We start from the raw sequence: 27,128 nt of genomic DNA on the forward strand, positions 1-27,128 counted from the left end.
GCCCCCCCCCCCCCCCCCCCCCCCCCTCTTGTGTATTAACTATTTTCTCTTTCCCTTCTCACGCCAGACCTCTTCTGTGTCCTCCTTCTACCATGTATTTCTGATGTATTTCTTGTTTTTCTTTTCTTCGTTTCCTTTCCTGGTTCTCTCCTTCATCTCATGTACCACCAAAAATCAAAACAGGCTCTTTAAGGCGGGGGGGGGGGGGGGGGGCGGTCTATAGAGAAGAAACCTCGTCGAGCGATGCGGGCGGAATTAAGAGGGGAGAAGGGGGGCTACGATTGATTCCTCTCAATAAAATATGCCAATCAACAAGTGTGCTGTTGCTTCTTGTGCAGTGTCCCTTGTTTTTCCAATACGTAGTTACCGGTGAGACGTAGCAAGGTCGTATTGATGTTCTGAAAAAAAGAAATTTGAAAAAAACCAAAGAACTATCGTCTGACACTAATTCTTTGACGTTCTGGTTCATAGAGCTACGGAACAACAACAACGTTATGGCCGAGGGGTGTGCATGTAGGTCTGGATAGACCTTGACACAAAAAGCTGCACAGAGTTGGCCTGTTGGCTTGGAGCCTGTCTGGGGAAGACCAAGTTACAAAACAAACCTACGCAGCCCATTCATATCCCGACTCTCCAAACACATACACATACATGCGCTAATTCTTTCTACTCGTCATCAATCTTCGCTCATGCTTTGGGCGGGGGGAGGGGGTGACGTCGAGGGGTTTTTTTTTCACAATTTATTTCTATTTTTTCGATTCTCTCTCAACTCTCGCTGGACTTTGCTATAAGTGAGGGTTCATCGTTTTCCGGGGAGGGAAACCCGCGGCGCGGCAAGGCAGCCGGCGCGCGCGAGCTTACGGGATGGTCATGGCAGGCATTCGTCTTCAGAAAAGTCGGGAGAAGATTGATTTAACGGAACTAGTTATGCACGTGGTTAGTCTGGAGTTCCAGCAAGCAGGAGGGGAGGGAGGGGGGAGCGGGAGCGGGTAGAAAATGAAAGGTCCGTTTTCTTTCGCCTTTTCTCCAAGTAGAAAACTAACCTTGTTGAAACCAATGTCCTTGGCCTTCTCACGGAAGCACTGACGGCACAGGTCAAGGCCGTACTTGCGGATGAGACCGGCACGGTGCTTGCAGACGCGGCTGTACAGAGAGAGATTATTGGTTAGCTAAATGTTCGGATTGTAGCATGCCTTTTTTTCCGTCACGCCCTCGCAAAGAAGGACGAATAAGTAGACACGAAAAGAAGAAACAAAAGACGCTCGACATCGGCAGACGGGCTCGAACGGGTTGTTTTCGTGTTGTAGAAACCAAGGCAGTAGGCTGGCGTAGGGCCTCGTCTAGTTTGCGTGGCTACTATGAATATTGCTTTCCCAGGTGCAGGTGCTACGTGGCTCAAGACACCCAGTGGTCGTCACATGTTGGCAAGTCGCTTTCCGCCGTTCTGGGGCCGTGTCGTTCGTAGTTGGTCGAAGGCGTATCGAAATTCAAAAAAAAAAAATGTTACTCAAGTTCCAGTCGTAAAGAGTCGCCGTATCCAAGCTTCATCGAAATCTGCCGTCTAGGCCATCTGCCGTCTGCCGAGGTCAAGGTCGAGATCGTTTGTATATTTCGGTGTACACTTCTTCGTCATCTTCTTTGAGGGGCTAAGGCAAAGTGAGTTCCAGCCAGCTAAAGAAAGCCAAGCTCACTATCACCAAGCGTGTATATATATTTTTTTCTTTCTTTGAAAAAAACAAACAAGGCGGAAATCAACGAAGAACAAAAAAAGAACCGTACCAGCTGCGCGAGCCCTTGCCGTACGTGCGGGGGCGGGAGTTCCAGACGCTCTCGTGAGACATGATGTGCTGATATGAACCGACGGGATTCTTGGTATGTGCAAAGGGGTCAGAAGCAGAAGCAAGAGAAGGAGGAAGAAGAGGAGAAGGAGAGCAAAAACGGGGGCAGCGGTGTCCAAGGTGACGATGATTCCTGGCCGTGCAAGGTTGCCCGCGTGTGGTGTGGCTGGCCCAATCGGGATAGGAAAAGTGGATCAAGCCCTGACCAGGGTGCGGGAAAACACGAGTTGTGGAGAGCTACCAACGGTTCTTTTTTTGCACAAAGTGTTTTTTTGTGCGCATTCTTATCGACAAGACCCACCATGTTTGTATATCGAATCCCCAATTGACTGCGTGTGCTGGACTTGTGGTTGTGGAACATGAGTGTGGCTGGTGCCTTTTTTTGCAGTCACGTGCTTGTTAGAGTGATTGTGGCGCTTGTGTTACTGCGCTAATGTTTTGTGCAACAAGATATCGTCTACTTCGTTTATTCCCAATGGGCGAGGCACAAGCATCTCGAGACCCAATTGGACGTTCTGGAATGGCAATTGTACGGCATCAAAGGACAAGATTTCCCCCGTAACATTGGTTAATACGGGCTGATTAGCGCACGGGTATCTCGACCAACACACATCGCTTGATGGGTAATCACTGGTTGGTATGGTGGGTTGCGGGCTACGTGACTAATAGTACCCTGTATAACAAATAGGTTAGCAAACGTCTTTCCTGGACTTGAATAAGCGGGGTGATACATACCACTGGGGCCACCTTGGCCATCTTCCAAACTGCCTGCCAACTCAATCGCACCCAGCTTCTCCACCTCGCGAGCAAAGAAGTCTCTCTCAGCCCTAATAGCCGCCCGAACGCCGCTAGCTGCGGCCACCTTTTCGGGATAACGCCTGATGTTGGACCAATGTGTCAAGCTACGGAGTGCCTGTTCCAATGGCAGCGCCGACTCAATCTCGGCATCGACATCACTGCCAGCGAGCCACTCGTCTCTGAACTCTGGCCGACAATGCAGGTAGATTGCTGTGATGACGCGCATATGGCTCTGGCGCCACTTGCGACCGCAGAACGAGACTTGCGACTTGATCAGCTTGAGCGTGTAGAGCCTTAGGTCATCCTGTGGTACTCGAAGTGACTTTCGTAGAATGTTAGACGACTTGTAGGTCACCATGAGTAGATTGCGGTGCGCTTTGCCCTTGCACACCTTCTGCATAATGCGGAGGTAGTTGATGAGTGAGAAGAAGTTGCGCCGCGAGAAATCAGTCACGGGAAGCTGGGGAAACTCTGCATTTATGGGGAACCCAAGCTCGTCGACTTCAGGTCTAGGGTTGCTGACGTTGGGTAGCGCTGTTGTTTTTATGGGGGCAAGGGGGGGCGATCTCCGGCGCTTGATGGGAGGTGGTATCGCATCGTCTTCACTGGACTCAGGCTCAAGCTCGTCTTCCTGCTTTTGCGAGGAGTCTTCAGGCGTTTCATCAGGCTTATGCCCAGACTCACCCTCTGAGCCGGACTCGGACACGGATTCTGAGGCCCCAGCTTTAGCTTGAACATTACACATATGGAAGAAGCTATTCGTGGTTAGTCAACACGCTGTGGGTGTACATGGACTATAACCACTTACGAGTTTTCAGGGCGATCGGTTTTCGATTCAACCACGTTCGCAATCTCTTGGTGAATGAAAAACTTGAGAACCAAAGGAAGATAGTTAGAGTCAAGCAGTAGCTGAGTCAGGTACTCGAACTTGAGCACATCTAAGAAAGGGTTAGCTTGAGAAAACAAGCACAGTCCACCAAGCAGCCGAGCACTTACGCGACACCTTGAACCATTTGAGAAGCAGGACAAGGATACCAGTCACGGCCTTTGCGGTGACCTCGTGCCCTTTTGCACGATCCATCTCGTCTGGGGTCCGATGCGTTTCCGGGACTGAATTGGCCATCTTGTGCCCGACAGGATGCGCACTCTGTGGCACGGGAACTGGGAGCGACGCAACATTTACCATGATGGTCTTGAGCAGCACGATCACAAGTGATTGGAAGTGCGGAAGCCCCTCACAGTAGAACCGCTCGACGGCCAGGAGCCGCCGCTTGATCTCGGGCGTCATCAACTCTGGACTGGGGCCCAGATCAATGGGCACAGACGGCAGACCAAGCTCATCCTTGGTAACGTGCTCTATATCCTCCTCCTGGCGCATTATCTTGCGCACATGGGCCAGCTCTTGTTGCTCTTCTAAAGTCAATTCACTCAGATCCAGCGACTCAATATCATCGTCGTCAACAGAAGCCGGATCTTGCTCGCGTTCCAAGTTCGCCTTGAACGCCGGATCCCAACCCTTGTCTTCTTTGAGAAAGGCCTCTCGCTCCTCCCACATCTGCCGCATAGCACGTGACATGCGCACGCGGTCAGAGAAGAGATTGCCTGCTTCGATGATGGAGGTAGGCAACTCGCTCCCCTCCCACCGACGGCCGACCGACTCCCACTGCTCGCCAGCGAAACCTTTGCCGCCTGCACTATTGCTCGTGGCATCCAGAGGAGGATAGAGGAAGGGGAAGTCCTGATTCGTCTGGTAGTTCTGTTTCTTAACAGCCTTGCCTCCTGCCGCAGGCGATGGAGGAGGCGATGGCGCTGGCGTCGCTATGTGGACAGGTTGGTTGAGAATGGAAGTGCTGCCTCCGATCTGCGATCCCGGTGCGGGCGGAAGAATTCCGCCGCTCATGGCATTTCGCTGGGGCTGATTAGACAGAGCTGCTAAAAGAGACTTGCCGGCATTGTCGTAGGGGAGATTTGAGTGTGGAGGGACGTAGGCCGGGTACTTGGATAGAATCTCGTCGCGGAAGAAATGATAATCGAGAGGTGAGGCAAGAATGAGATTCTGTGCTTTGTCTTCTAGTGAGGACTCATTGGCGGCCTTTTTTGTTTCAAGAAGTTCCTTGGAGCCTCCAAAGACAACGAGAATTGACTTCCACATCAGCAAAAGCATTTGTGTTTGCGGGAGAAGATCGCCCTCGTCAAAGCGGCGCTTGGTGGTTTCAGCAAGAAGGGTATCAACAATGGGGGGGTTAAGTTCAACTAGACGGGGCTTGTTAGCATACTTCTCTTCTTTAGGGAAGCAGGAAAAAGCATAGCTTCCACTTACTTATTTGTGTTGCAATCATAGTTGCACTGTCTGGATAACTCAGGGAGACCTGCATAGACACATACAGAATCGTCATGAGATTCATGATATCGACGCGCAAATCCGACACTTCTTCCTCTGACGCCGACGTGATGCCGACAGCCACATCCCACACGGCGTGCAACAACTTCAACAGGGCCGCCCAGATAACAGGTAGGCCATCTAGCTTAGCCAATATAGAAACGCCAGCAACCATTTCCCCGATCTGCGCCGCTGTGGCCGGCGTGATGCTTCCGGACTTGACCGGCTTGTGTGCCGTGTCTTCCCACCGACCGAGAGCTATGTACGTCAGCGAACCAATAGCCGAAGTCCGCTGCGACGCATCGCCGTCGTTGATGACGTCAAGAGCGCCGCGGACCACTCCGTCCTTGAGCCGGGGCGTCGCGTCTTCCCAGGTGGCCAGATGTGCAACATCAATGCCCTGCACTGTCGGGTCGTTTTCAGCAATCATGCTGCTGATGTACTGCGCCGCATCCTCCCACTGCCAACAGTACGAGCGCCGGGCATTGTCTAGGCTACTCCACGACCAGGCGCCGTCGACGAACCACTCGTCCAGCTCGTCGGCAAAGCCCTCAAAGTCAGTGTACGTGTAGTCGTAGCACGACGTCTTCTCCGGTTTTTGGAGCCCCGCGACAATGCGCTTCAATTGGCCGAGCGAGAGCGAGTCCTGCGGGCCCTCGGTCGGGATCGGGCCCATGCGGCCGTCGATGGAACTCTTGCGGCCGGGCAGCCGGGGCGGCATTCCGGAGGTTGGCGGTGGCGGCGGCGGTGGCGCCTGTTGCTGCTGGTGTGGTGGGAGGCGCTGCTGGTTCTGTGGTCGGCCGCGCGTCAGGCGGCTCGGGATATCAGTGCGTTGTTGCTGTTGCGATGTGGGCGGCGGCGGAGGCGGGCCGGCAATCATCTCGGGGGCAGCTCCCGCAGCGTCATCGGCCGGGCGCTCGTTGGTCGATCCGGCCGGGTAGTTCCAGACATTAGGCATGATTCTAGGAATGTTCGTGCTGGGCCGGATGGAGAGAATACCAACTGCACATTGAGGACACCGCCGTCAGCGGTGTTTAAGGCGTCGAGAAGCTGGCGCGAATTCGTAGTTAACAAGCAGCGCCGGGGCTGGGGATGGTGAGAGATGCGCTAGACTAAGATCTTATAAATGGGACATGTCTAAGCGCAAAGAGAAATACTGCAATCATCGCAGCTTGGAAGCTTTAGTTAGTCACAGTCTGGCAATTAGCCCGGCTTTCATCTTGATATCAAATAACGGTGAGGGGCAGCTGTTTGGTAGCCTTGTCCCGCATCCTTGTTTGATTGGCTGTGGTTAGGTATTCAAACCCTAACCCTCCAGCCTTCTGCAAGTATCACCACCCAAAAGCGAACTATGACGTCGGTGGTTGAGTGTGAATAGATTTATGAAATGCAAAACAGGATGGCATATCGCTCTTGTGCTACGGCTTGTCTGGCAGATAAAAGGCAGAAAGTAGCTTCCCTACTACTATTCATTCGCAGAAATGGCCTGATTGCCTTCTCCGCCCGCGCCAACGTCAGTATCTGCCCCTCCAGTAACCTTTTTTGCCTTTTCCTTTGCCTTGCGCCGCGTCTTTTTCGCGAGATTTGCTCTCTTCTTCTTCTCTCTAAGCTGTTCCTCCTTCGACAAGCTCACCTTCTCCTGTTCTTCCTTGCGCCTTTTCTCTTCTCTGTCCCGGATATGTTTCTTAACGCGCATCTTCTTGCACAGCTTATTCCGCTTGCACGTGCGCCCAACAGCGCCCGCCTCGGCCGCCCGCGCTCTATTCGCCTCCGACCCCTTCGTCGGCGCCGTCAGGTCACACGCCGCCGAAATCCGCGCGACAATCTTCCATGGCATCTCGTAGCCCCACCAGCGCTGCCGCGCATACGCCATGACCTCGTCGCCGCTGACCGCCGCCGCATCAAACTGCGCGCGCCGCACGCCCGTCGCCCGCGCCGCCAGATAGTACGCCAGCGGCCGCACGGGCATCAGCACCGCGCCCGCGCCCACCTTGGCCGGCGGCCGGTCGGGCTCCAGCACGACTTTGGCAGGCCCGGCGGCTGATGAGGCAAAGAGGCGGAACTCGAATTCCTCAGGCTCGTCAATGTCGGCTTCGGCTTCGGCTTCGCCATCAGCCACCGGCGTGTCTGTGGCCGGCAGCGAGTCTACGACGGGTTGGGCGGCAGGGAGTCGCGGCGCAGCAAAGTCCAGATTGAACTCGAGAGCGCTCGCAAGCTTGGCGCGGAGCTTCTCGCGCACTATATTGTCCAGCTCCTCATTGTCGCTGTGGTCTGACTCCATGTCAGAGCCGTTGAGCTCATTGCGGCGTACTCTGGGGTATGATTAGCAACAAGTCGTAAGAAAAATATCACTGGCATGTCATGAAAGGGCCTTACCGTTTGGCGTCTGGTATTTCGAACATGGTAGTTTGGCGACAGTGGATAGACCAAGGCTTAGAATAAGAGAGGATGGAACGGGAAGAGAAAGAAAACAAGGCGCTGCAAAAGGTCTAATTTCTATCAACAAAAAAAAAGGAAAGCGTCAAGTCAGATTCTGTGTTGTAGTAAAATGCACTTCAACTCGCCTGATAATTCTGACTTTGTCGTGAGAAAATACAGGGTGCAGGGTCTGTCGGTTAAACCTCGGCTATCCCCATTTTCAACGTCACATCAAGACTTGAGAGCATGGGCTCTCTGTATTTCAGCGAAATGGCCAATTATCACGATCCTCAAAGAATGTTCAAGTCGCAGGGGAAAATACAGTCGCAGGGGAGACACTCGGCCGGGAAGAATCCCTTGGAAATGTGCGCGTTTCTACAGGAAATAAGCACAGCGGATTTCATTGTACAGCACACATTTGTATCACCATGTTCCAAGGCGGCATTGTTGAATCGAAAAAAATAAGCATCAAACTCTGTTATCACCTCTCTTCCAGGAGAGAGAAAAAGACAGTCCAATATATATATACCTTCGCCGATATTAACCCATCGCATTTCTCAAAAAAAGAAATGACAGTCGTAATATATAACCCAAGAAGAAGAAAACAAAAAGAAGCGAAAATTCCTCAAGTCGAGTTGCACAAGAGTCAACCTCTGACTTGTTCGTCCAAAGTTCCCAAGGAAAAAAAAAAAAGAAAAGACAAAAGACGCCGGCGCTGATATATCGCCAGTACCCAGGGAAAGAGAAAAAAAATAGCAGCAGATGTCAGTCGTAAAAGAAAAGAAAATAGGAACAAAAGAATAGAACCCAGAAACCAAACAGCAGGCAACGAGATTGTGCTGTAAGAGAAGAAATAAAAACAAAGAGAAAAGGAGAAAATAAGAAAAAAGTAAAACACCAAGGAAAAATCAAAACCCCCCAATTCGTGCATGGTATATTTCCCAGTGCGCCAACCAGCCTTCAGGTATAAAACATGTTGGGGAAGACAATATCTGTCCCCTTTTTGGTGTGTGTATGTGGTTCAGTCAGAAAGAAAATCAAACAGGCAATAAAAGAACAGTAAACGACAGATGAGAAAAGGAGTGAGACATTCTCACTGTCACTTGCACGTCTTGTCAATCACTGGTTCCACGAGTAGTTGCTCGAGTACAGAGGGGCTCCTGTTGAAGGAACATGGCTCTTGGTCGGCGGCGGTGGCGCAGCACTGGAGCTAGTTTTGTACGCGTCAAACGAGTATGAGCGACCGTCAGATGCATATGCGCTGCTTGGAGCAGAAGACTCGCCCGACGAAGTCCAGGTGCTGGCGGGCGGGTAGTAGTCGCGTGGCGGCGCCGAGTTGGGAGTCGATGAGTCGCCGGCATTGAAGTCGCCCGTGTTGGTGTTGAGGGCAATGTCGTGGTAAGAGGCGTAGCGGTATTCTGGCGCCGACTCGCTGGGTGTGGGCATTGAGGCAGAGGGATAGCTGTTGTTACGCGGGCTCTTGGTAGGCCGCGGGTTGCTGTCGATGTAGCGAGGCACACTCAGGGCATTCTCAGTAGTCGCCGAGGCAGGAATCTGAGATGAGGTTGCGGTAGAGGGCGCGTATGCGTACTGCGTACGGATTGAGCTTCCTGTATCGTGAGACGATAGAGGCATCTGTACCGGGGGGACAGAGGAGACGGAAGAGACGGGAGTCTGGAGAGGAATTTCGTGGGTGTCGGCGTGGAAGCCGGGACCGCCAGAAATGGGCACTTTTGAGTACGAATCACCAGACATGGACGTTGGAGGGTAGTTGGAGGGCGTTGGGGGCATGTGCGATATGCTGTTGGGAGACCAGGTCGGGTAGGAGCTACATTGAGTGTTAGCATGGGATGGAATGAATGACTTTTAAGACATAGTGGTACATACCTAGAACGCATAGACATGGGCGCACTAGGCAACTTGGGGGCGTTGAATGTGAAGTTGGAGCGAGGAGGTTGGATGTCGACACTGCGCTTGACATCGGGCTTCATAGTAAGAGGCCCCGCAACAATGCCAATACCATTTTCAACCAGAGCCTGGCCTCGGGAACCGGCGCTGGAACCAAGGAGGGGAATCTCCTTCCGGGCCTGGAAGTTGCGAGGGCTCCGACCACGGACGACAATGGGAGAGGTGATGCACTCGGCAACCGGTGTCTTGGTGCCATTAGCCAGAGTAGCCATGACCTTGAGATGGAGTACAAAGTGCTGCTGAAGTTCCTTTCTGCGGCCGTTGTTGGCCGTGGCACTGAAATGATAATACTGTTAGAAAGGTGGATTTCTCGACGGATTCATTCGGCCTTTCACTTACATTCTGAATTGAAGGCGGCGCCAGCCAATGGGGTAGACAGCATACTCGCCATCAGTTTCGCAGCCCTCGTCCTGAAAAGGAATCAGGGGCAACGTCGGAGGCTCTTGATCTGATGTCTGGGCAACGTCGGGAGTGTTGGGAGGCGGAGTCTTCCAGGGAATGACAATGAGCCTCACAGAATTGCCATCAACGGACTCGATGGCACTGATGGTGACTTCCATGTTAGTGATGGGGATAGTCTCGCCGCTCGGCTCATTCAAAACACTGAGCTGGCCTCTGGGGCAGATTAGCGAGCCGCTGATCTGGAAAAGATTGCGGCGGTAGCAGGTCAGCTCGGCCTGGAGCGGAGTGCCGTCGCTGGCAGTAGCGGGCATTTCAGAGAGAAAGAACATGCCATGCAGCTGGGCATTCATGTCAAGTTGTTGTATGCGACCATGCTGGTCGACAATGGTGTTCTTGTCATGGCCGCGCTTAAATGACAGCAGCTTCTGGTCGTGGCCGACGTTGAGCTTGGAGTTGTCATCGCGCATGTCCTGGATGATCTCCTGGTAAGGCGATGCTGATTCGGTGGCTGAGTAGGACCGCTTGAGGCCGTGGTAGGCTTGCTGAGGGACAGGAGGCTGGCTGCGGTCGTAGTCCTCGTCGTGGTAGGACCGGGGAGCTCCAGGTCCAGCGGACGGTGCGCCGGCGGATGCGGGGGCGGGCGGCTGGGAATGGTAGGTCGGGAACGGAGGCGGCAGATCAAGGCTCTGGCGCGGTCTGGAAAGGGAATGATCTAGAGCGGGAGCATATCTGCTGCCCATGGACATGGGCTGGGAGAAGCCGGTCCACATGGTAGGATGCGGGGGCTCAGGCTTCAAGTCGGTCAAGGAGGCCTGGTAAGAAGCAGTGGCTGCAGTCATTTTAGGGATGTAGGATGGCGTTCAGAGGCACGCAGTCTTGTTGGTGAATGATTGGCGGTGGTTGGCGGCACAGAGACCGAGGAAACTAGACGAAGAGAGGCCAGCAATGGGCAAGATGACTGGTGGGTTGCAGGTTGATGCGGTGATCTTGCGATAGTGTGACGTCAGGCTATTTGGGCGGATGGTTGTTTGTACTTGGAGGTTGGGTTGTGATTGCGTCGGCGCAGGGAGAAGAGGGGCGCACAGGATGGAGCAGAGTATCACAAAGATCAAAATTGGGATGGAAAAGAAGGAAGTCTGAGGTCTGAGGAGAGAAAGAGAAGGAGAAGGAGGAGAAAAAAAAGAAGAGGATCCAACAAGGGACAAAGCTCAGGGAAGGCACGCGCAGGAGATATATGGAGGGCGTCTGCTGGCGTAGACGGTAGTTGCTTGAAGATCGAAAGGCCGGTGGTGATTTGAAGGTGTAGTATAGATATGTAGTCAAGTATATTGTATATATGTGTAGGTATGTGGGTGTGCGTGGATGCAGGCGCAGGCGAGTGTCAATTTGCAATCCTTTTCGGAACTCTGGCAGTGGTAAACGTCGAATGGGAAGGAACGTGAAAAAGAAATCAAAAATCAAAAAAGAGAAGGGACAAACGGCAAGAGTTGAGGCGTAGAGTGTAGTTGTACCGACTAGAACAGAAGCAGTGACAAGAGGCAAGTGCCGGAAAGAGAGGTGAGCCGTGATGGAAACAAAGCCAAGTAGAAGTATAAGTAGAAGTACTTGTACTCAGACGCAGAAGAAGCAGAGATGGAGACGGAGGTCAAGATGGAGATGGTAATGGAGATGGAGACGGGGCAAGAAGGCGGGGTGGGCTTGGTTGATTTATCATATGCACAAGACTGGCGAAGCGAGTACAAGGACACACAACACAATCAATTCCAAGACGGTGGACCAAAGTAGAATATGTGGATGCGAGACGAGACGGCAAGAAGCTCAGATAGAGTTGGCACTTGTACTTGTGTAGACAAGAACTTTCCATCAAAGCTCCAGATGACCAGGCCACCAGAGGAGGATTGGGAGGGGATGGGATGCGGGTGGATGTGGGTGTATATATGTACATACTTGGTTGCGTATACTATAACCACATGTAGTTATTGCTTCGTCTCGGAGAGAGGGGGGGGGGGGCAGGATAGCATGCAAAATCGACACAGGGCAGAGTGCAGGCTTGAAATGCAGCAAGTAGCCCGGCGTGAGCTCACCTTAGTTGACGGCTCTCTGAAGCCTGTGGATCTATGGATGTGTGGACCTTTACAAGTACTTGCAATATACTCTTTCTCTTACAATATGCTCTTTGTTGCCGGTCTTCGTATACCACCAACAAGGGGGGGGGGGGCGAGGAGAGGAGAAGCGAGCATGGGGTGCAATTGAAGGGGGGGTGCGCCAAACCAAGGGCCAAGGCCTGCTCGATGCATTGATTGCGGCGCCAGATAAAACAGCCGGTAAAATCGACGTGACGGAAAGTCAGTGAAAAGAGCTCCCACAAAGGCAGTTGTCTCCGGGCTGGCTAAATGGCAGACGCCAATAAAAGCGAGTGCATAAAATGCAGCATTAAATGACACGGAGTATGGGTACATGTATTTGTACCTGAGGGTACTTCTACCTCTTGGACTAGTTAGTGAGTTAACCTCTTCTCTCTTCTACTGCATATGCATCAATACGCACTCGGTCCCCTTCTGTCCCGCGCCAAAATCGCTGACTCAAGTTTTGGCTCTGTCAAGCAAACAAGGGCTCCGCCAGGGTTGAGTAAGCCAGAAAGCAAGTGCTTATTTGATTGGCTTTTTTTTCTCGAGGTCCTGGCCTCGAGATATGTCCTCTTTCTTGTCCGACAAAAACAGGGAAAACTCAACAGAAGGAGGACATAGGATGTTCCTCTCCTTCTTTTTTAGCTGGTCCTGTATCATGATGCTGGGCGATGATGTTTTCTCTCTCTGTTTTTGTTTGTTTTTTTTTGGGATTCTCGTCTCGCTTTTTTTTATCTAGTAGCGAGCGATTGGCCTCGCTTGAGCGCGCAACAAACGATAAGAAAAGAAAAGAAAAAGAAAAAAAAGGAAATGTGATTGTGGGTTTACGCGGGCGTGTCCGTGTGTGTGTGTCACAAGAGGTTGAAGTAGAGGAGGCAGGAGTGCAAGTGCTACAAGCAACTGCTTGCTTGCACTTGACTTGACTTGGGACGGCGAGAGATAAAATATGACATCAAATCCAAAAGGTGGGCGCGAAGGAATGCAGCCATGTGCGATGCAGAGAGAGCAAGCAGGCAGTAAAAAGGCTCAATCTCAGCGGTCCACAGCGCAATTGCCTGCAACTAAACAAGTGTACAGTCGCCAATATAATGCAATACCATACAATGCAATCAATTGATTCTGATATTTATGCGTGTGTGCGTATTTAAGCCACAGCGTCCTGCATTACATCTCAATAACAAGGCTTCACAAAAACTCGATCTGCCTTGCAGGCTGCAAACAACAAAGACAAAGACAGGAGTCCCGGCTGTGTTCTCATGCCCCTCATGCCACACCACCATGATCCGTGATCCATGACGCATGATGTCGTTTTTGTTTTACCCAGGGAAAAGAGGAACCAGGGAACCAAGGAACCCCGTCACAAAGTCTACCTTGTCCCTTGTCCTTTGTGTAAGGAATTGCCTAAGGCTTACAGGTTCCTGTTCTGTCTACATAACATGTATGTACACACACGTAGTACATACATTGTAGCTATGCGATAACTAACCATGCTATAATATAACTACGAGAATGCTGTCGACTTTAGCCTAGAGCCTAGATAGACTTGCCTAGACTAGCTCAGCGGTATTGCTTATCTTCTAGCTTGACAGCAGCTGTTGGTCTTGGGCGCAAGAGGCCACAGAGCTGTAGGTAGCTAGTTAGTTGTCTGTAGTTCCCAGATGGTGTTACAGCAGGAGAAATAAAAGAAAACGTAGGTGTGCACAGGCCAAGGGGAATGCAAGAATGTATGCATGCATGTCTGTCTGTATGAATGCATGCTGGGGGGTTTGGCTCTTGATTTTTGGCCCTGTTTGTCCCGTCTAGCAGTGAGTGAATGGGCGAATGAGAATACATGGTTATCTTGGCTTGAAAGCTCTCAAGTCTGTCTGTCCTGGGCCCTGGACCCTGAACCCTAACAACCACAAAATCACAGACCCTTGTCTAGAGGAAGGGTTCCCTCCTTCTTACAAGGATACATAACATGTGTACCTTCCCCATGCTCCCAGAGTTTCCACACTACGACAATGTCGACAATATAAGCAAGTACCACGGACTGACAAGGAGGATAAACACTCCGACTGCCACGGGTATACTTGGCAAGTGCGACTGCAACAGCAAATGCAAGTGCAGCCACGGCAAGCAAAACCAGCAGCAGCAGACACTAAAAAAGGAAGGCGGAAAAAAGAAGAGGAAAAAAAATGAAAGGAGGCAAACACTACACTGGCACGAGGCGAGGGGAAGGCGAGAAAACAAACGCACGACAAAAAAGAAAAAGAAAAAATAAAATAAATAAAAAAAAGACTCTTCTTTCCTCCCTATCCTAGCCTCTTGAAATCTTCCCGTGTTTCAATCCCCCCCGGAAATCTCTTTCTGTTACAGGCCACAAGTGGATATGTTGTGCTTGCAAGTAACTACCTCTACCTCCCTCTGCACGCTTGGCTGATAAGAAATATCTTATATCAAGCAGCCTGTTATAGGCCAATCATCGAGGCAGGCAGCACAAAGAGCAGAAGAAAAGAAAATAAAAGAAAAGCAGCACTATATAATGCCACACGGCCATAACAGGCAGGCCAGCCCATGGCCAATAATGGCATGATACCTAAATGATAAATAAATAAAAAAAACTCTTCCTCCTCCTCCTCCTCCTCCTTCCTCTCTCTGCAATTCTCAATTCTCTCTTCGTATTCATCACGGCAAAAGACGATGGCGATTATGGTTGATGGCAATGGCTGTGGCATCTGTCTGATTGATTATGTGTAGGATCAAGGAATGGGAGCAGGATTTTTGCGGATAGAGCAGGATAGCTGTCACGGGCATGGACTTCTGGAGGGAAAAAGAAAATGGAAAAAAGAAAAGAAGAAAAAAACAGAGATGGTCTAGTCTTGTACATAGATGGCTTCTTCTCCCTCTGTTCCTTTTTCTTCCATTCCACTTCCATCGCGCTACAGGCGACAAATACAGCGCCCCTCCACTATAACTGCACTAAAACTGTTCTAGCTCTAGCGCAAGCCCCCCCTCTGTCAAGGGAGAAGAAAACAACAGGGTTTTGTAGTTTGTCAGCTGTAGTTAGTGTGTATACTAGTGTAGTGCTCCTCGGACTACACAGATGTCCATCATACATTCAAGTCAAATTACACTCTGCAAGTCGCGGGTGCTGCGCTGCTTTTGTTAGTGATCGTCACGGCCACAAGCCAAAGGAGTCCCGAGTCCCAAGCTTCGGTCTTATTTCGTTTTCGTTTGCTTGGGCTAAAGCTGTAGGCGTCAGTACGTAATCGGCTCACAAACGAGAGACCTTTTGGGCCATTGCTAGATGCTAGATGAATGTCTTTTTTTTTTAGTCTTCACATGCATCGGCCGACTTGTAAACACACGCGTGCCTGCGATAGAAACACACAAGCTATCGTCTGGTTGACCTTGGACTTGTGCAACTAAACATGCAACACAACATGCCAGTGGCCCAGTGAGTGGCGTAAGAAGCCCGGCCGAATGTCTGTAGAAGAAATGGAAAACTCCGGCCCAGTCTTGTGTCCCTTGACGTGTGGACAGAGTTTGCAGTAGTTTTTTTTCTTCTTTTTTTTCAAATATCCTTCTTTCCTCCCCTCCCCTCTATCCAAGCTCCGAGCTAAAAAAAAAAATAAAAAATAAGAAACAAAAAAAAAAAGAACAATTTCAGACCAACCCTCTCTCCCAGCTTCTCTCTCAACGTCTCTTAGCAGCACGTCAAAGTGAGATTCTTAATCCTGTCGAACAAGCTAGAGCTAAAGCACAGTCGTCCTAAAGTTAATGAGTCTAGACTCTTTGCTGACCGACCTGACGTCTTCTTTCTTCTTCTTCTTCTTCTTCTCAATGTTTTAGACTCGGTTGACAAGTGCATGCAATAAAAAATATGTACTATTGGGGATATGTGGTCATGTTTCATTAGGGTTAACTCTATGGCATGTATGGATGCCGTCGTTTAAGCGAAGCCTGGATGACGGATGGAAATTGCCGTCGGCGCCAAACACCCAACCAACCAACTGAATAAAAAACGCGTCATCAACAATGGCAACCGTAACTGCCTCTCTCTACATGTGGCAAGTACGCACGTTGCAGTGATGTCTGAGTTTTGGTGGTGCGCCGAGTTCACGTTGCCTAAAACGTGGCCTTCAACAACATGTTGGCAATTGCTCAGATCAGATTCACTCCTCCTTGTACATAGTTACAATTTATGTACACAATACATCGATGTACATACATATCGAAGCATTCAAGCATGACATACTCACACGCTGCATTGATTGCACTTGGATTTGGCGACGCGGAGCAGCATTTTCGGTTCGGTTCGGCTCTACACAGCTCTGTTAAAGTGAGAGTTAGATAAAGGGAAAAAAAACCCTCAACTAACTTTTCAACTTTGGCGAACCATTGTGATTGTATGTGTTATCCTTTTTTTTTTTTTCCCTTTCCCCTCTCTCGTGGCCCTTTCAAGACACACAAGACTTGGGTGTGGTGGATATAATAACACCATGGCCGGTGGACTCAGGGCTGAGGAAGGAGAAGGAACGGGAGACATGCAGGTATTATTTATTATTCAACCAAGAGCAGAGGGGCAAGTACAGGTACATGCATGCAAGTACCTACACATGCATCTGTACATATGGTATAAGCAACTACTCACGCTCATGCATGCATAATGCATGGCCATGCATCATCCATCTATTCGAGAAAAAAAAATAACAAAAAAAGGACTCCAAAATTTGCCTAAGATTTGGCCTGGCAAAGGCGTCTAAACTTGCCTTGGAATTGTGACCCTCGTCGTCGTCGGAATTTTGACAGACAAATGAGAGACAGTCATGAGAACACAGACATAGGGAGAGAGAGAAAGAGAGAGAGCAGTTTCCTGTTTTCTCAGAACATCTTAAATTCCACCCCGGCGTGTTTTTTTCTTCCCCCTCTCTCTCTAGTGGGGTCTCTTTCCTGAGAACTCGGCCTCCTCTTCTTGGTCCAACACCGGGCGGGAGTTTTTTTTTTTGTGAATCAAGTGGTATTTTTACAATGTAGGAATTTGCGCACCGCTGCCATCTCAAGACAAGGCCGCACAACCCGCTGCTTAATTTTGAGCCCCCCTCCCCCATGGTCGTCAGAGGCCAGAAAAGTAGTTTGTTTAACTTATTTCCTTGTCCAACCGGCAAGAGATGAGACGGACTTGCACTTCTGTCCTTCTTGCTCTTTCCTTTTTTTCTCACTTTGGTTCCCTGTCAAAAGTCTCCACACACACCACCACCACCACCACCACCACCACGTTCAAGCGGAGAAAACAAAGACAAAGACAAGAAAAGGCAACTTCCTTTCCCCTCCTCGGCCCGGTTTGCTTGCATCTTGTGATCTTTCCTGGTTCTTTTTGTCCCTTTTTTTAACTCCTTATTTTCTTTCCTCCTCTCTCTCGTGTATCGATACTTGTGGTCAATGACAGAGAGAGAGAAAAAAAATGAGGGTTCATCATTGAGTGGTTCGAAACAAACCCAAGACGCTCTTGTTTTTTTTTCTTCTTCTTCCTAAATCGAAGCATCATCTTAGTCCCTTTTTCGTCTTTTATTTTTCCTTGAAATTGACAGACAGACTTGTCTAATTTCCAATCCGTGGTTCATGGGCACTGGTCTGTCTCTGTTTGTTTCGGGTTGTCGAGGAGTCAGTCCCTTGGCTATATTCTCATGATTTTCTTCCTTGTCATTAAATGTTCCTCTTGGACAGGGAGAAAGAGAATAGCCGCTCTTTGTTTGTCTGGAACAGGCAATGTTTTCGAAGAGGACAAAAAATACGTGCGTATGCCGAAGCACTCTTTTTTTCTTTTCTTTTTGGCTTGAACCCTGCATATCCATCTTCACCGGTCCTGCATACATGCTTGTTGGCCTTTATCTCTGCCAAAACCCCCCCAACTCCACCAGAGCCACCGGCCTGTATGTAAGCTGCCCGCAGAAAACAGCAAAAGAAGAAGACCGCGTGGGATTGTGACTGCAACTGTGATGACTGTGATGTGATTTGTGCTGTAATGGCCCCAGTGCAGTGGATTGGTAAGGCGCCAAGTTCTGTAGTGGCATTACGCATCGTCATCATCGACCAGAGAGACCGAACTTTTGCTTGTTCGAGTAACCCAGACAAGGCCTGAAGCCTGAAGCCGCTGTTCCCCCCATCTCGTCTTCTTCCAATCTCTGGGCCTCGTTTTCCCTGTCTGGCTGTCTTTTCTGACTCCCCCTCCCCCTCCCCCCTTCCCCACCGTTGGGCTCCTCTTGAGCGCGGCATTTGATATCCTGAAGGCCGAGGATGGTTGGCACCACGGCTGATTGGTGACTGGGGAGCTGAGAATGTAAATGTCGTGTCATGGCGAGATTGAGTGAGTGCGTTTTGTCGACAATGCCTGCCCATACAAGAACAGGCATGTATACGCTTGCACTCGCATACAAGGTTGGACTTGAAGGGTGGGTGCATGCGCACGCATTGATTGTCAGGACGGACGGCCCACCACGTCGACGATCTGGAGAACAGAACGGCCTGTAAATTGCAAGCATGCAATACGACCTGCTCGTCCAATCGCACTACCTACTATGTGAACGAATGTGGGAGAGTCCAACTAGCAGCATGTCTGTGCTTCTCAGACAGACAGGAAGACAGACGAACGAGACACTAACCCCCAAGCCAAAAGCCGCTTCCGCATCAAGACGACGTCAAGGGCTTGACCCTAGTTCCTTCACCTGGATTGTCTTCTTTGTACGTACAACGTACCAGTGCACATACACAGATGGCTGCCCCCCTCCCCCCCTCTCTCTCTCTCCCCTGTCCATGTCATACAAAGCTAAAGCTCCCTTCTTAACTCAAGCATGAATGACCATGAGAACGACGAGGGTTATATAGGTGGTGGTGTGGCTGATGGTTTGGATTCAAAACAGACAGGGACCAGGAGGGAAGCCACTGAAGAACCAGAACTAGAACCAGAACCAGAACCAGAACCAGAACCAGAACCAGAACCAGAGTGAGAGTTTTCCGTGATGACGGCAGAGGATTGAAGTTGAAGAAGAAAGAAAGAAGAAAATTTCAGGGCATTACAGTCAGTGGCTGTGATCGAGAACGACGTATCCATGTGTTTCGGGGGTTGGAGGTGGGGGGAGGGGGATTTCTTTCTTTCTTTTTTTTTCTCCTGTCTGACAACAGAGTTCAACGACAATTAAAAAAAAAAAGAACAAGGTCATGGTCAAGGCGCGAGGAAATGTTGAAAAATGGGGTGCCACAGCCAGAGTTTTCCTTCATCTAGAGAAAACACACACACACACACAGAGAGCGAGACAGACAGAGAGACATGGTTAGAAAAAAGACAAAGACAGAGACAAGGAGAGACACATCTAGAAGTAGAAAAGCTCTGCCCCAAACTCCTAGTCTGTCTAACACAGAACAGAGTACCACACCGGGAAGCGGCAGTCTGCCAATCCATTCCCATTCCAATTCCCATTCCGTCCCATCGGTACGCTGCCGGCCGCTAGAGAACGAAAAGGCTTCTGGGATGGAGCTGGTGGGTTTTTTTTTTTTTTTTACATGTGTAGCACGATATGCCGGCTGTGTGGATGGTATAGTGCATGTGTACATACATGCTACTGATGCTGCACTTGACCCTGTACTCGTAGCATTGTGTGCTCCGTGGCCCTACAGAATCACGATTTCAGAGGCTACCGTAGTACCAAGGGCAGCACAGGGCTGGCTGGCTGGCTGGCTGGTCCGAGGGAGGATACAGGCTTGTTCTGTATCTGTAGAACTAGACTAGTACTGTGACTTGGCAGTCGTCAGTCAGCTCCCTTTTCTCTGCTTCTTCGTCACAGCCCTATTTTCGCTGGCACGTGAATGAATGAACGGAGGCGCGTGTGGTGGTAACTAGTCATGCTTTGAATGTCCTTGGGCCGAAGACCGAGAATCGACCCCCCACCCACCCGAGTGTCTGTCTGTGCTTAATGCCCATGCGTACGTCTTTTGCGTCTGTGTCGTTGTTGGAGTGGTGGCTTTGAGCCCAATATCGAAGCTCATCTTTATGCTCGCTCGCGGCCGGCGCATCACGAAACGAGAGACGCATCCGTACGTAGCCCGTGAAATCTAGGTTACGTGTTGCTGTGACAGTAAAGTATGGTACACCAGCCCCAGATAGGTTTTATGTTCCTTGGAAGTGTAGTTAACCGAGCATGGGCTGTAAGTAGTGTTCTCCTATCAGCCACGAAATCCTTTTCCTGTTCCCATGCACACAGAAGAGAGACACATATACACACACACAGAGAGAGAGAGAGACAGCTTTCTTTTGCAGCATGGGATCCCTAATTCCCACATATCGGCAATTCCACTTGGTCTGGATATGGTTCGTGTGTTACAGAAACACGCTTGTAACTGTGTGGATATGTGTGTGTGTAGTTTGTGTGTACATACATGCGACTCTTGTATGCAACTCTTTTTTTTTTTCCCTTGTCTGGCATGAGTCGACAGCGAACGACTGGCCAAAGAGCCTGGTATACAACCACAAGTAACTGTAACTATAGCTGCCTGACTGACTTGTTAGTTAACTACACACTTGGACACTCGACCTTTTGTCTTCTTGTCAGATTGTGGCTTGTCACACTTGGACGCCTGGAATGCGGGATGTTGGTGGCTCTGGTGCTAGCTTTGCCACTCCAACTCGCAGTCTGCTCGCTCGGCAAGCAAGCCAAATGGGTTCCTGGACTAAGCTAGCTTGGCCTAGGGTTCTATGGACCTGAAGCTAGACTTGAACGTCGACTTGGACAGACGGGTAGAGGTTAGGTATTCGCTGCTGCCAGAGCTAGAGCTAGAGCCAAAAGCCCAGCACACGACCGACTAGTATTCCTAGCGCACGACGGCACCAGCACCAACCAGGGGGGGCATGGGTTTTCCCTTTTTTATTTTTTATTTTTTTTTAACACCCCAAAAACAAACATCGGAGTATTTTGTCAAGGCGGCAAAGGAAGAGAGGAATGCAATACTACATGGCCAGTCCACGCAGACGAGACGAGACGAGACGAGAGACCAGGTCAGGCTAGGTAGGCTAGACTCGACTAGACCAAGCAAGCAAGGTCGCCCGCCCTGCTGCTCTGCCGCCCGCCCCCCGCAGCATGGCACTAACGATGGGAAAGCGAAGGGCAAGAAAGAAAACAAAGCGAGTCGAGATGTGCTATGTTTTGTTCCCAGTCTTTGCAAGTCCATCCAGCCGGCCATTTCTCGTTCATGGGGATGAAATTAGACCAGGTACAAGCGTAGATACAGGTGTACTTCTTCGAGTCACACAGCGAGTTATAGCAGCCCGGCCGGCATGGTTCCAGAGAGCTTTGTTCTGGTTCGGGGCGGCAGACTATGCCTGCTCTCTCTTTTTTTTTTCTTTCCTTTCTGTGGTGAGTCCCAGGTGCTCAGTGCCAACCCAGCAAAGTTTGCAAAAAAAAAAAAAAAAAAACAGGCATAGAGTGCAAGCTACCGGCCGGTAATGAGAGAGTTGCACGGGGTGGGGGAAAGAGAGAGAGAGAAAAAAAAAAAAAAGGCCTGAACGTGCGGGAGAGCAGCCTTGCACATCACCCCCTTTTTTGTCTTGTTTCCGTGGTCTGGTTTGCCCATCTCGCGCCTTCGGTCTCCCGCTGCAACGACGAGGGCTTAAGCCGGGGGTTGCAAAATGAAGGATACACAGATATAGGACAACTAGTTATAGCATCCTTGATATACAGCATAAAGCGCGCTATAGCTAGCTAGCTGCCTTGAGAGGCTAGCCGGTGCGTGTTGGTTGAGTCCTTCCTTGTCGGCGTCGGCATCTCGTGGTGAGTGATTTGTCTGGGCTTGGCCTAGCCAGGGTTCCCAGTCTATTTTCCGATTGGCGTCCGTGGCCCGTGTTGGTCTGTGTGATGCTGTGGTCTGTGTGCTTTGGTCAGTGGGACCGTCTTGACCAGGAGCTGTGGAGGGGGCAACGGGTTGAACGCGGGTGCAGACAGCTAGCCGGGGCCAGAAAGCTCCAGAGAGCCAGCTTCACTCATGGTCGTGGTCGTTGTGGGTGGCGGCGCCGATAGCTATTTGCATGCGTTTATTTGCCTGGCGGCATGTCTCGCATTTGGCAAGCTGATGGAGACAACATCGCAGATGCGACTCGACCATGGATGGCCGTGATGGCCCAGCTAAGCGATGAGAATAGCTGGACATGCGGGCTGCTTGTCCAAGTTGGACGGTGATCTGCGAGCGTGAGAAGCGGGAAGAAGACAGGAAAAAAAAGAAGAAAAAAACAAAAGCACAAGACAGCGGTGTTGTTTCAGAGGCAGATGAGATTTGATATTGAGGGATTGGGTGTGTGTGCCAAGGGGGGGGGAAGAAAACTATTTTGTGTGACATTTTGAAAAAAGAAAGATAAATGTGTGAATACTCATGACTAGGGCCAAAACTGACAGTCGAGATTAGGATGGCGTGATGCATCTATTTTAATCTTTTTTTTTTCTTTTCTTTTCCCTCCGTCAAGTGTTTATTCCCGTGAAAACGATTTGCACCCAGACAGACACATAGAAACAAGCCCGTGGATGCAAGCACTGGCTGGGCCATGGAGTTTGAGCGACGGGGGGGATAACATCGCGCTGTCACTTCTTGTTAGCGCTGTGGTACAGTGGCACGGTGCTCGGGATTTGGCGGTGTTCTGTGCTACAGCGGACAATGGCACTGCTTGGGAGGGGGGTATAGTGGGGCTCTACACCACGGGCATACAGAGGGACATGGTGCCTGGCGCTCTCTGGGTGGTGTATAGTGCCCACAGGCCACTGGTGCGCCGTGCTACAGCGGCCCGAAGCCTGGCGCCGCGTGGAGTTCAGCGAATCCCTGTTGGAGTCCAGGGGTCTGCAATCTAGTCTGCCTCTTTATACACCAAGAAGCCATCAGCTTCACATCAGCATCGCTTCGGCTTCAGCTTCGGCGCCCTGACTAGAACCTCTGGAGCTGCACTACCACTGACTGCACTGCGACTTTTGTCCTCGCACAACTGCTAGAACTGTTGCACTGCAGACGCGAGACGAGACTTGCATTGGCCGCTGTTTCTAGAGTGCTTCTGAAGCACAGTAGCAGCAACCAAACAGTCAGCCAACTAACTATAACTAGCCAAGCAACACGCACATATGCACACATCTCGATGCGATCGTAGGAACACGGTCAGGAATCGCTAACCAGAGTCGCTCCCCCTCTGCCTGTTCTTCGAGAACAACATGAACTCCTCGCCAAAGACCCGTGCAAGGGAGCAACCAGACCCTTTCGCTCGGAAATAAGGGATGGGCCCATCCAACGACCATCGCGTCCAGCCCTCTCTCTGTGCCCCTCCCCCCCGAGTCGTCTGCTCACCGTGCGGCCGCCTCCGTTCTTTGCGGCCGCGCTGTGGACGTGGACGGACGTCTTCTTGTCTGTGTGTCTGCTTGCAAAGCATTAAGTCAGCGTCCTACCACTAGAAGCTAGTCCCGAGAAAGCCCGTACCGCCTGGCTAGCCAACACGAGCTGCCGCAGCAGACTCTGCACGTTTGGTCAGGGATCTTTTTTTCTTCTTCTTGTTTTGCTTCCTCACCCGCATCCATGTAGTGGCCTCCTCAAGTCTGTCTGTCTCTGTCTTCGCTCTCATCTATTCCCGACCTGATCCTCTCAAACAAGAAGAAAACCCCGACTTATCACCAGCCAAAGGAGCATCTTCCCTGTTTCTCTCCTCCCCCCCTCCCTTCTCCTCCTCATCTCTCCCTCGCCTTTCTTTCGAGCCTTTTGCCTTGAATGAAACCCAACCAAGTTTCCTTTCTTTTTCCATCATCATGCTCGCCCCGAAGAGAACCACTCAAGACAACGGGGAGTGGGTACGTTGAGCCAAACCGGAACACAACACACCACTTACTTGCACTTGTATAGCTATCGGGCATATGCCACATACCTGTATTGCTAGTCCACTGGCAAACACTTCTCTCTCCCCCCTCCCTCTCTGTCCCCGCCGCCGCCAAGAATTGCTGGGCTGCGGCCCAAGTTTCCATCTCCATTTCCTTCTCCCCCTTCTGTTTCTCTGCTTCAGCTTCTCCTCGACACACTCTTTGCCTGCCCTGCCTCCATCTTCTCTCAACGAGCGGGCGGCCGGCCAGCCAAAAGCCAAGCCCACCCACAGGACGAGGCGGTGCAGGGAACAGGCCTTCTCGGGTTTTCATGTGCAGGCAAGTTGACGTGGCTTCGCGTCGAAATCCCAGCTCCTCCTCGGTCTTCCTCCCCTTCCTTCTCCCTCTCCTCTCTCTCTCTCACTCACTCCCACACCTTCTTCTTCTTCTTCTCCCCCCTCCTGCTTCTTCTTCTCCCAACTTGCCCTGCCCTTTCGACAATTCCCTCTGCTTGTCGAACAAGCCTGTAGCGAATTTCGGTTCCTTGGGACAAGACCAAACCTGCAGGACCACACCCAGCAAATACTACTTCGTAGGTATACAACCACATACACAACATGAACCGAACATGGATTCTCGATAATTGGCGCTTGCTGTCGTGATTTCCCATTGTGCCCTGGTTCTGATTTGCTGTTTCGGACACCCTGTTTTCTGTTGATTGTTTCCTGCTTCCTTCAACATCCTAAATCCTATCTTCCTGCTGTTGCTGCCCACATGTCCAAGTCTTGTTTATGTTCCCTGAGCAAAAAAAAAAACTGATTACCCGCTAGTTTCATAGGATGAAAAGCGTGCTGCAGTGATTTGCACTTGGCCCACAATCTAGACCTCACGGTGCCGCGTTTGCCTTGATTCCATATCCGCGACAACACGCACATTCATTTGCACCTGGCTCAACTGCATCAAGCATCAAGGGCTCTCTTAAATATCTCTTCAATGTCGCTCGCTCCATTCTGCCTCGGTCATTTTCACAAGCCTGACAACTGCCACTAACACACAGCTTAGCACTGACACTAACTCACTAGCTTTGACGTACACAGACACGAAGCTCACTTGGCATCCCTACCCCTTCTCTCTCTTTTTCTTTTTTTCGCCAGCTTTTTTTTTTTTTTTTCATGTCGTGTTTTACAGTGGACAAAGAGAAACAGGCACGTCTGTGTGTTTTTTATCGTATCTTACGATCAAGGTTTTGACGAGGGAGGGGGAGGGGAACGGGGGGGGGGGGGGGGGGGGGGGGGGGGAAGAGAGAGAGACGAAAGGGAAGGGGGTTACTTCGCTTGTGTAACTGTAGTCTACCGTGTGACGTCGTACAGACACTTGTGACTTGAGAACCCGACACCTGATACGGGATTCCTAAGTTGACCAACTAGGCTACATGCTGTCACTCGAACAGACTGTCGGATTTCAATCTTGTTCTTGGAGGACACTGTCAATGTGGATAGAGGGCATACTGGCTGCTACTTACAGGCCGAATCCTGTGTATCATACGTGGGCTTCACCATGGAACTGCGGGACGACACCCGGTAATCTATGCCTGAATCTTCACAAGGTACATCCCCTCGATATATCGTACTCACAGATCTCTGGGATAACATCTCTAGACCTCCGTCCTTTGAATCCAAGCTCCCAGTAGCTAGCTGTCAAGTTCCACCACTTTTCCATATAACACTACTACTATCCTTGAGACCCACCTGCCCCTAAATCTCATCACCTTTCTATACACGGTGCTGACACGCTTTGTCTAGGGAAAACACATAGCTCGACACATCTCTCTGCACTATCCTCTAGTAGTATATTCTGTCGTCCTAGACATCGCCCAAGCTTCACTACTCCGTGCGACCAAAAGCACGGCAAATGGCTCTCTTAACCCTAGTACACAACTACCGCATCCTGACATAACCCTACCCACTACACACCACCACAAATTTCATGATCATCAACCTCACCACAGACCAACCGCTCCCGACCTCCCACCAACCCCCAACCGCCTCTTTCCACAGCTATGCTCCTCCGCCGTCTCCTCTCACGCCACGCTACCCCTCGGCGACTCTCCACCTACAATGTCTACCCGCCCTCCTCCCGCTCCTACACCTCCCGCCCCTCCTCCTCCGCCCGGGCCTCCTTCCCCATGACACCCTGCTGCCCATCCCCACCCCCATGCTCCGCGCCGCCCACCCTCGCGCCCAAACTCCCCGACACCCACCCGCTCGCCTCGGCCGGCCTGCACGGCGCCATGGCCGCCTACCTCGAGCACATTGTCCTCTGCACCGGGACAAACGCGTGGCCGTCGCGCATCGACGACGACGGCGAGCCCGGCGCAGACTCCTCGCTCTCTGGCCCAGCCGCTGCTAGTTCTGCCGCCGCGGCGCCGCGGAACCTCGCTGCTGAATTCAAGCAGATCATCGGCCGCAACGGCCCGCTGCAAAACGTAAGTCGTTTCTTTTCTTCTTTCCTTTCTTTCCTTTTGTAGTCCCGTGGCCCGCGTGCGCTGCTCATAACTGACGAAAGCACAGCCCAACTTCTCCGTCATTGCTTCCTCCCTCCCGCTGCCCCAAAGCAACAGCAGCAGCAGTAGTACCAGCCCGGCCTCCGTCTACCTACTCCCCTCGTTCAAGTATGTATCAGCTCTGCCAGATACTGCTTCGCTATCACGCCTGGTCAAAGAGCACTTGCTTCCACTGGACAAGAGCAGCCGCACAGATGGAGCCACTGCTTCGGACACTGCCGAGGCCCCCGTCCCTTTTACGCCCGTCTCCTCAGTCATGGTTCTTATCTGTGGCCACAAGAACAGAGACTTGCGCTGCGCTGTGTACGGGCCTGCTCTACAGGATGCCTTCACACATGAACTGGATACAAGGGGCATTCAAGTTCTACACAGTCCACCAGACGTCGAGGCGTCAGATGCTTCTTCATCAACTGCCATAACAGCTCGTGTTGCCATGATTTCCCATATTGGTGGTCATAAATACGCCGGCAACGTCATAATCTATATCCCGCCTGGATTGCGAGGTCCAGACGGTAACAAGCATAGTCTTGCTGGCTGTGGCATTTGGTATGGGCGAGTGGATCCTGAACATGTCAGTGGCATAATTCAAGAGACCATCATCAACGGGAAAGTTATTGAGAAATTCTTCCGCGGAGGACTCAACGCGGATAGGCAAATTGTGCGTATATAAAACCATAGAGAAATAGCTGTATTGTGCTGAATATATATACAAGCATGCATAACTGCATAACCCCAAAAATTTTACCAACACGAGAAAAGGAATAGGATAGTAATGAAGGGATA

At 50.9% G+C, this 27,128-nt stretch overlaps 4 protein-coding genes across 4 annotated transcripts; 1 reads left to right on the forward strand and 3 right to left on the reverse strand.

Annotated features, from left to right (window-relative positions):
* Positions 1-2,500: 2,500 nt before the first annotated feature.
* BROUX77_001771 (uncharacterized protein) lies at positions 2,501-5,974 on the reverse strand (the record flags this gene model as incomplete). Its single annotated transcript, XM_073746237.1, has 5 exons — positions 2,501-2,511; positions 2,574-3,391; positions 3,445-3,574; positions 3,633-4,889; positions 4,957-5,974. 5 exons carry the CDS (start codon positions 5,972-5,974, stop codon positions 2,501-2,503), a joined length of 3,234 nt encoding a protein of 1,077 aa, XP_073606853.1.
* A 507-nt stretch (positions 5,975-6,481) lies between these two features.
* On the reverse strand, positions 6,482-7,418 carry BROUX77_001772 (uncharacterized protein; the record flags this gene model as incomplete). Its single annotated transcript, XM_073746238.1, has 2 exons — positions 6,482-7,328; positions 7,393-7,418. 2 exons carry the CDS (start codon positions 7,416-7,418, stop codon positions 6,482-6,484), a joined length of 873 nt encoding a protein of 290 aa, XP_073606854.1.
* A 1,135-nt stretch (positions 7,419-8,553) lies between these two features.
* Positions 8,554-10,643, reverse strand: BROUX77_001773 (uncharacterized protein; the record flags this gene model as incomplete). Its single annotated transcript, XM_073746239.1, has 3 exons — positions 8,554-9,262; positions 9,322-9,678; positions 9,742-10,643. 3 exons carry the CDS (start codon positions 10,641-10,643, stop codon positions 8,554-8,556), a joined length of 1,968 nt encoding a protein of 655 aa, XP_073606855.1.
* Positions 10,644-25,841: 15,198 nt separating this feature from the next.
* Positions 25,842-27,015, forward strand: BROUX77_001774 (uncharacterized protein; the record flags this gene model as incomplete). The annotated part of the gene is made up of 2 exons (XM_073746240.1): positions 25,842-26,267; positions 26,353-27,015. The coding sequence occupies 2 exons, from the start codon at positions 25,842-25,844 to the stop codon at positions 27,013-27,015; spliced, it is 1,089 nt and encodes a 362-aa protein (XP_073606856.1).
* Between the last annotated feature and the right edge of the window lie 113 nt (positions 27,016-27,128).

Source organism: Berkeleyomyces rouxiae, assembly GCF_048999995.1.
Source record: "Berkeleyomyces rouxiae strain 22BRR77 chromosome Unknown BrBRR77_ptg000002l, whole genome shotgun sequence".
NCBI classification, from domain to species: Eukaryota; Fungi; Ascomycota; class Sordariomycetes; order Microascales; family Ceratocystidaceae; genus Berkeleyomyces; species Berkeleyomyces rouxiae.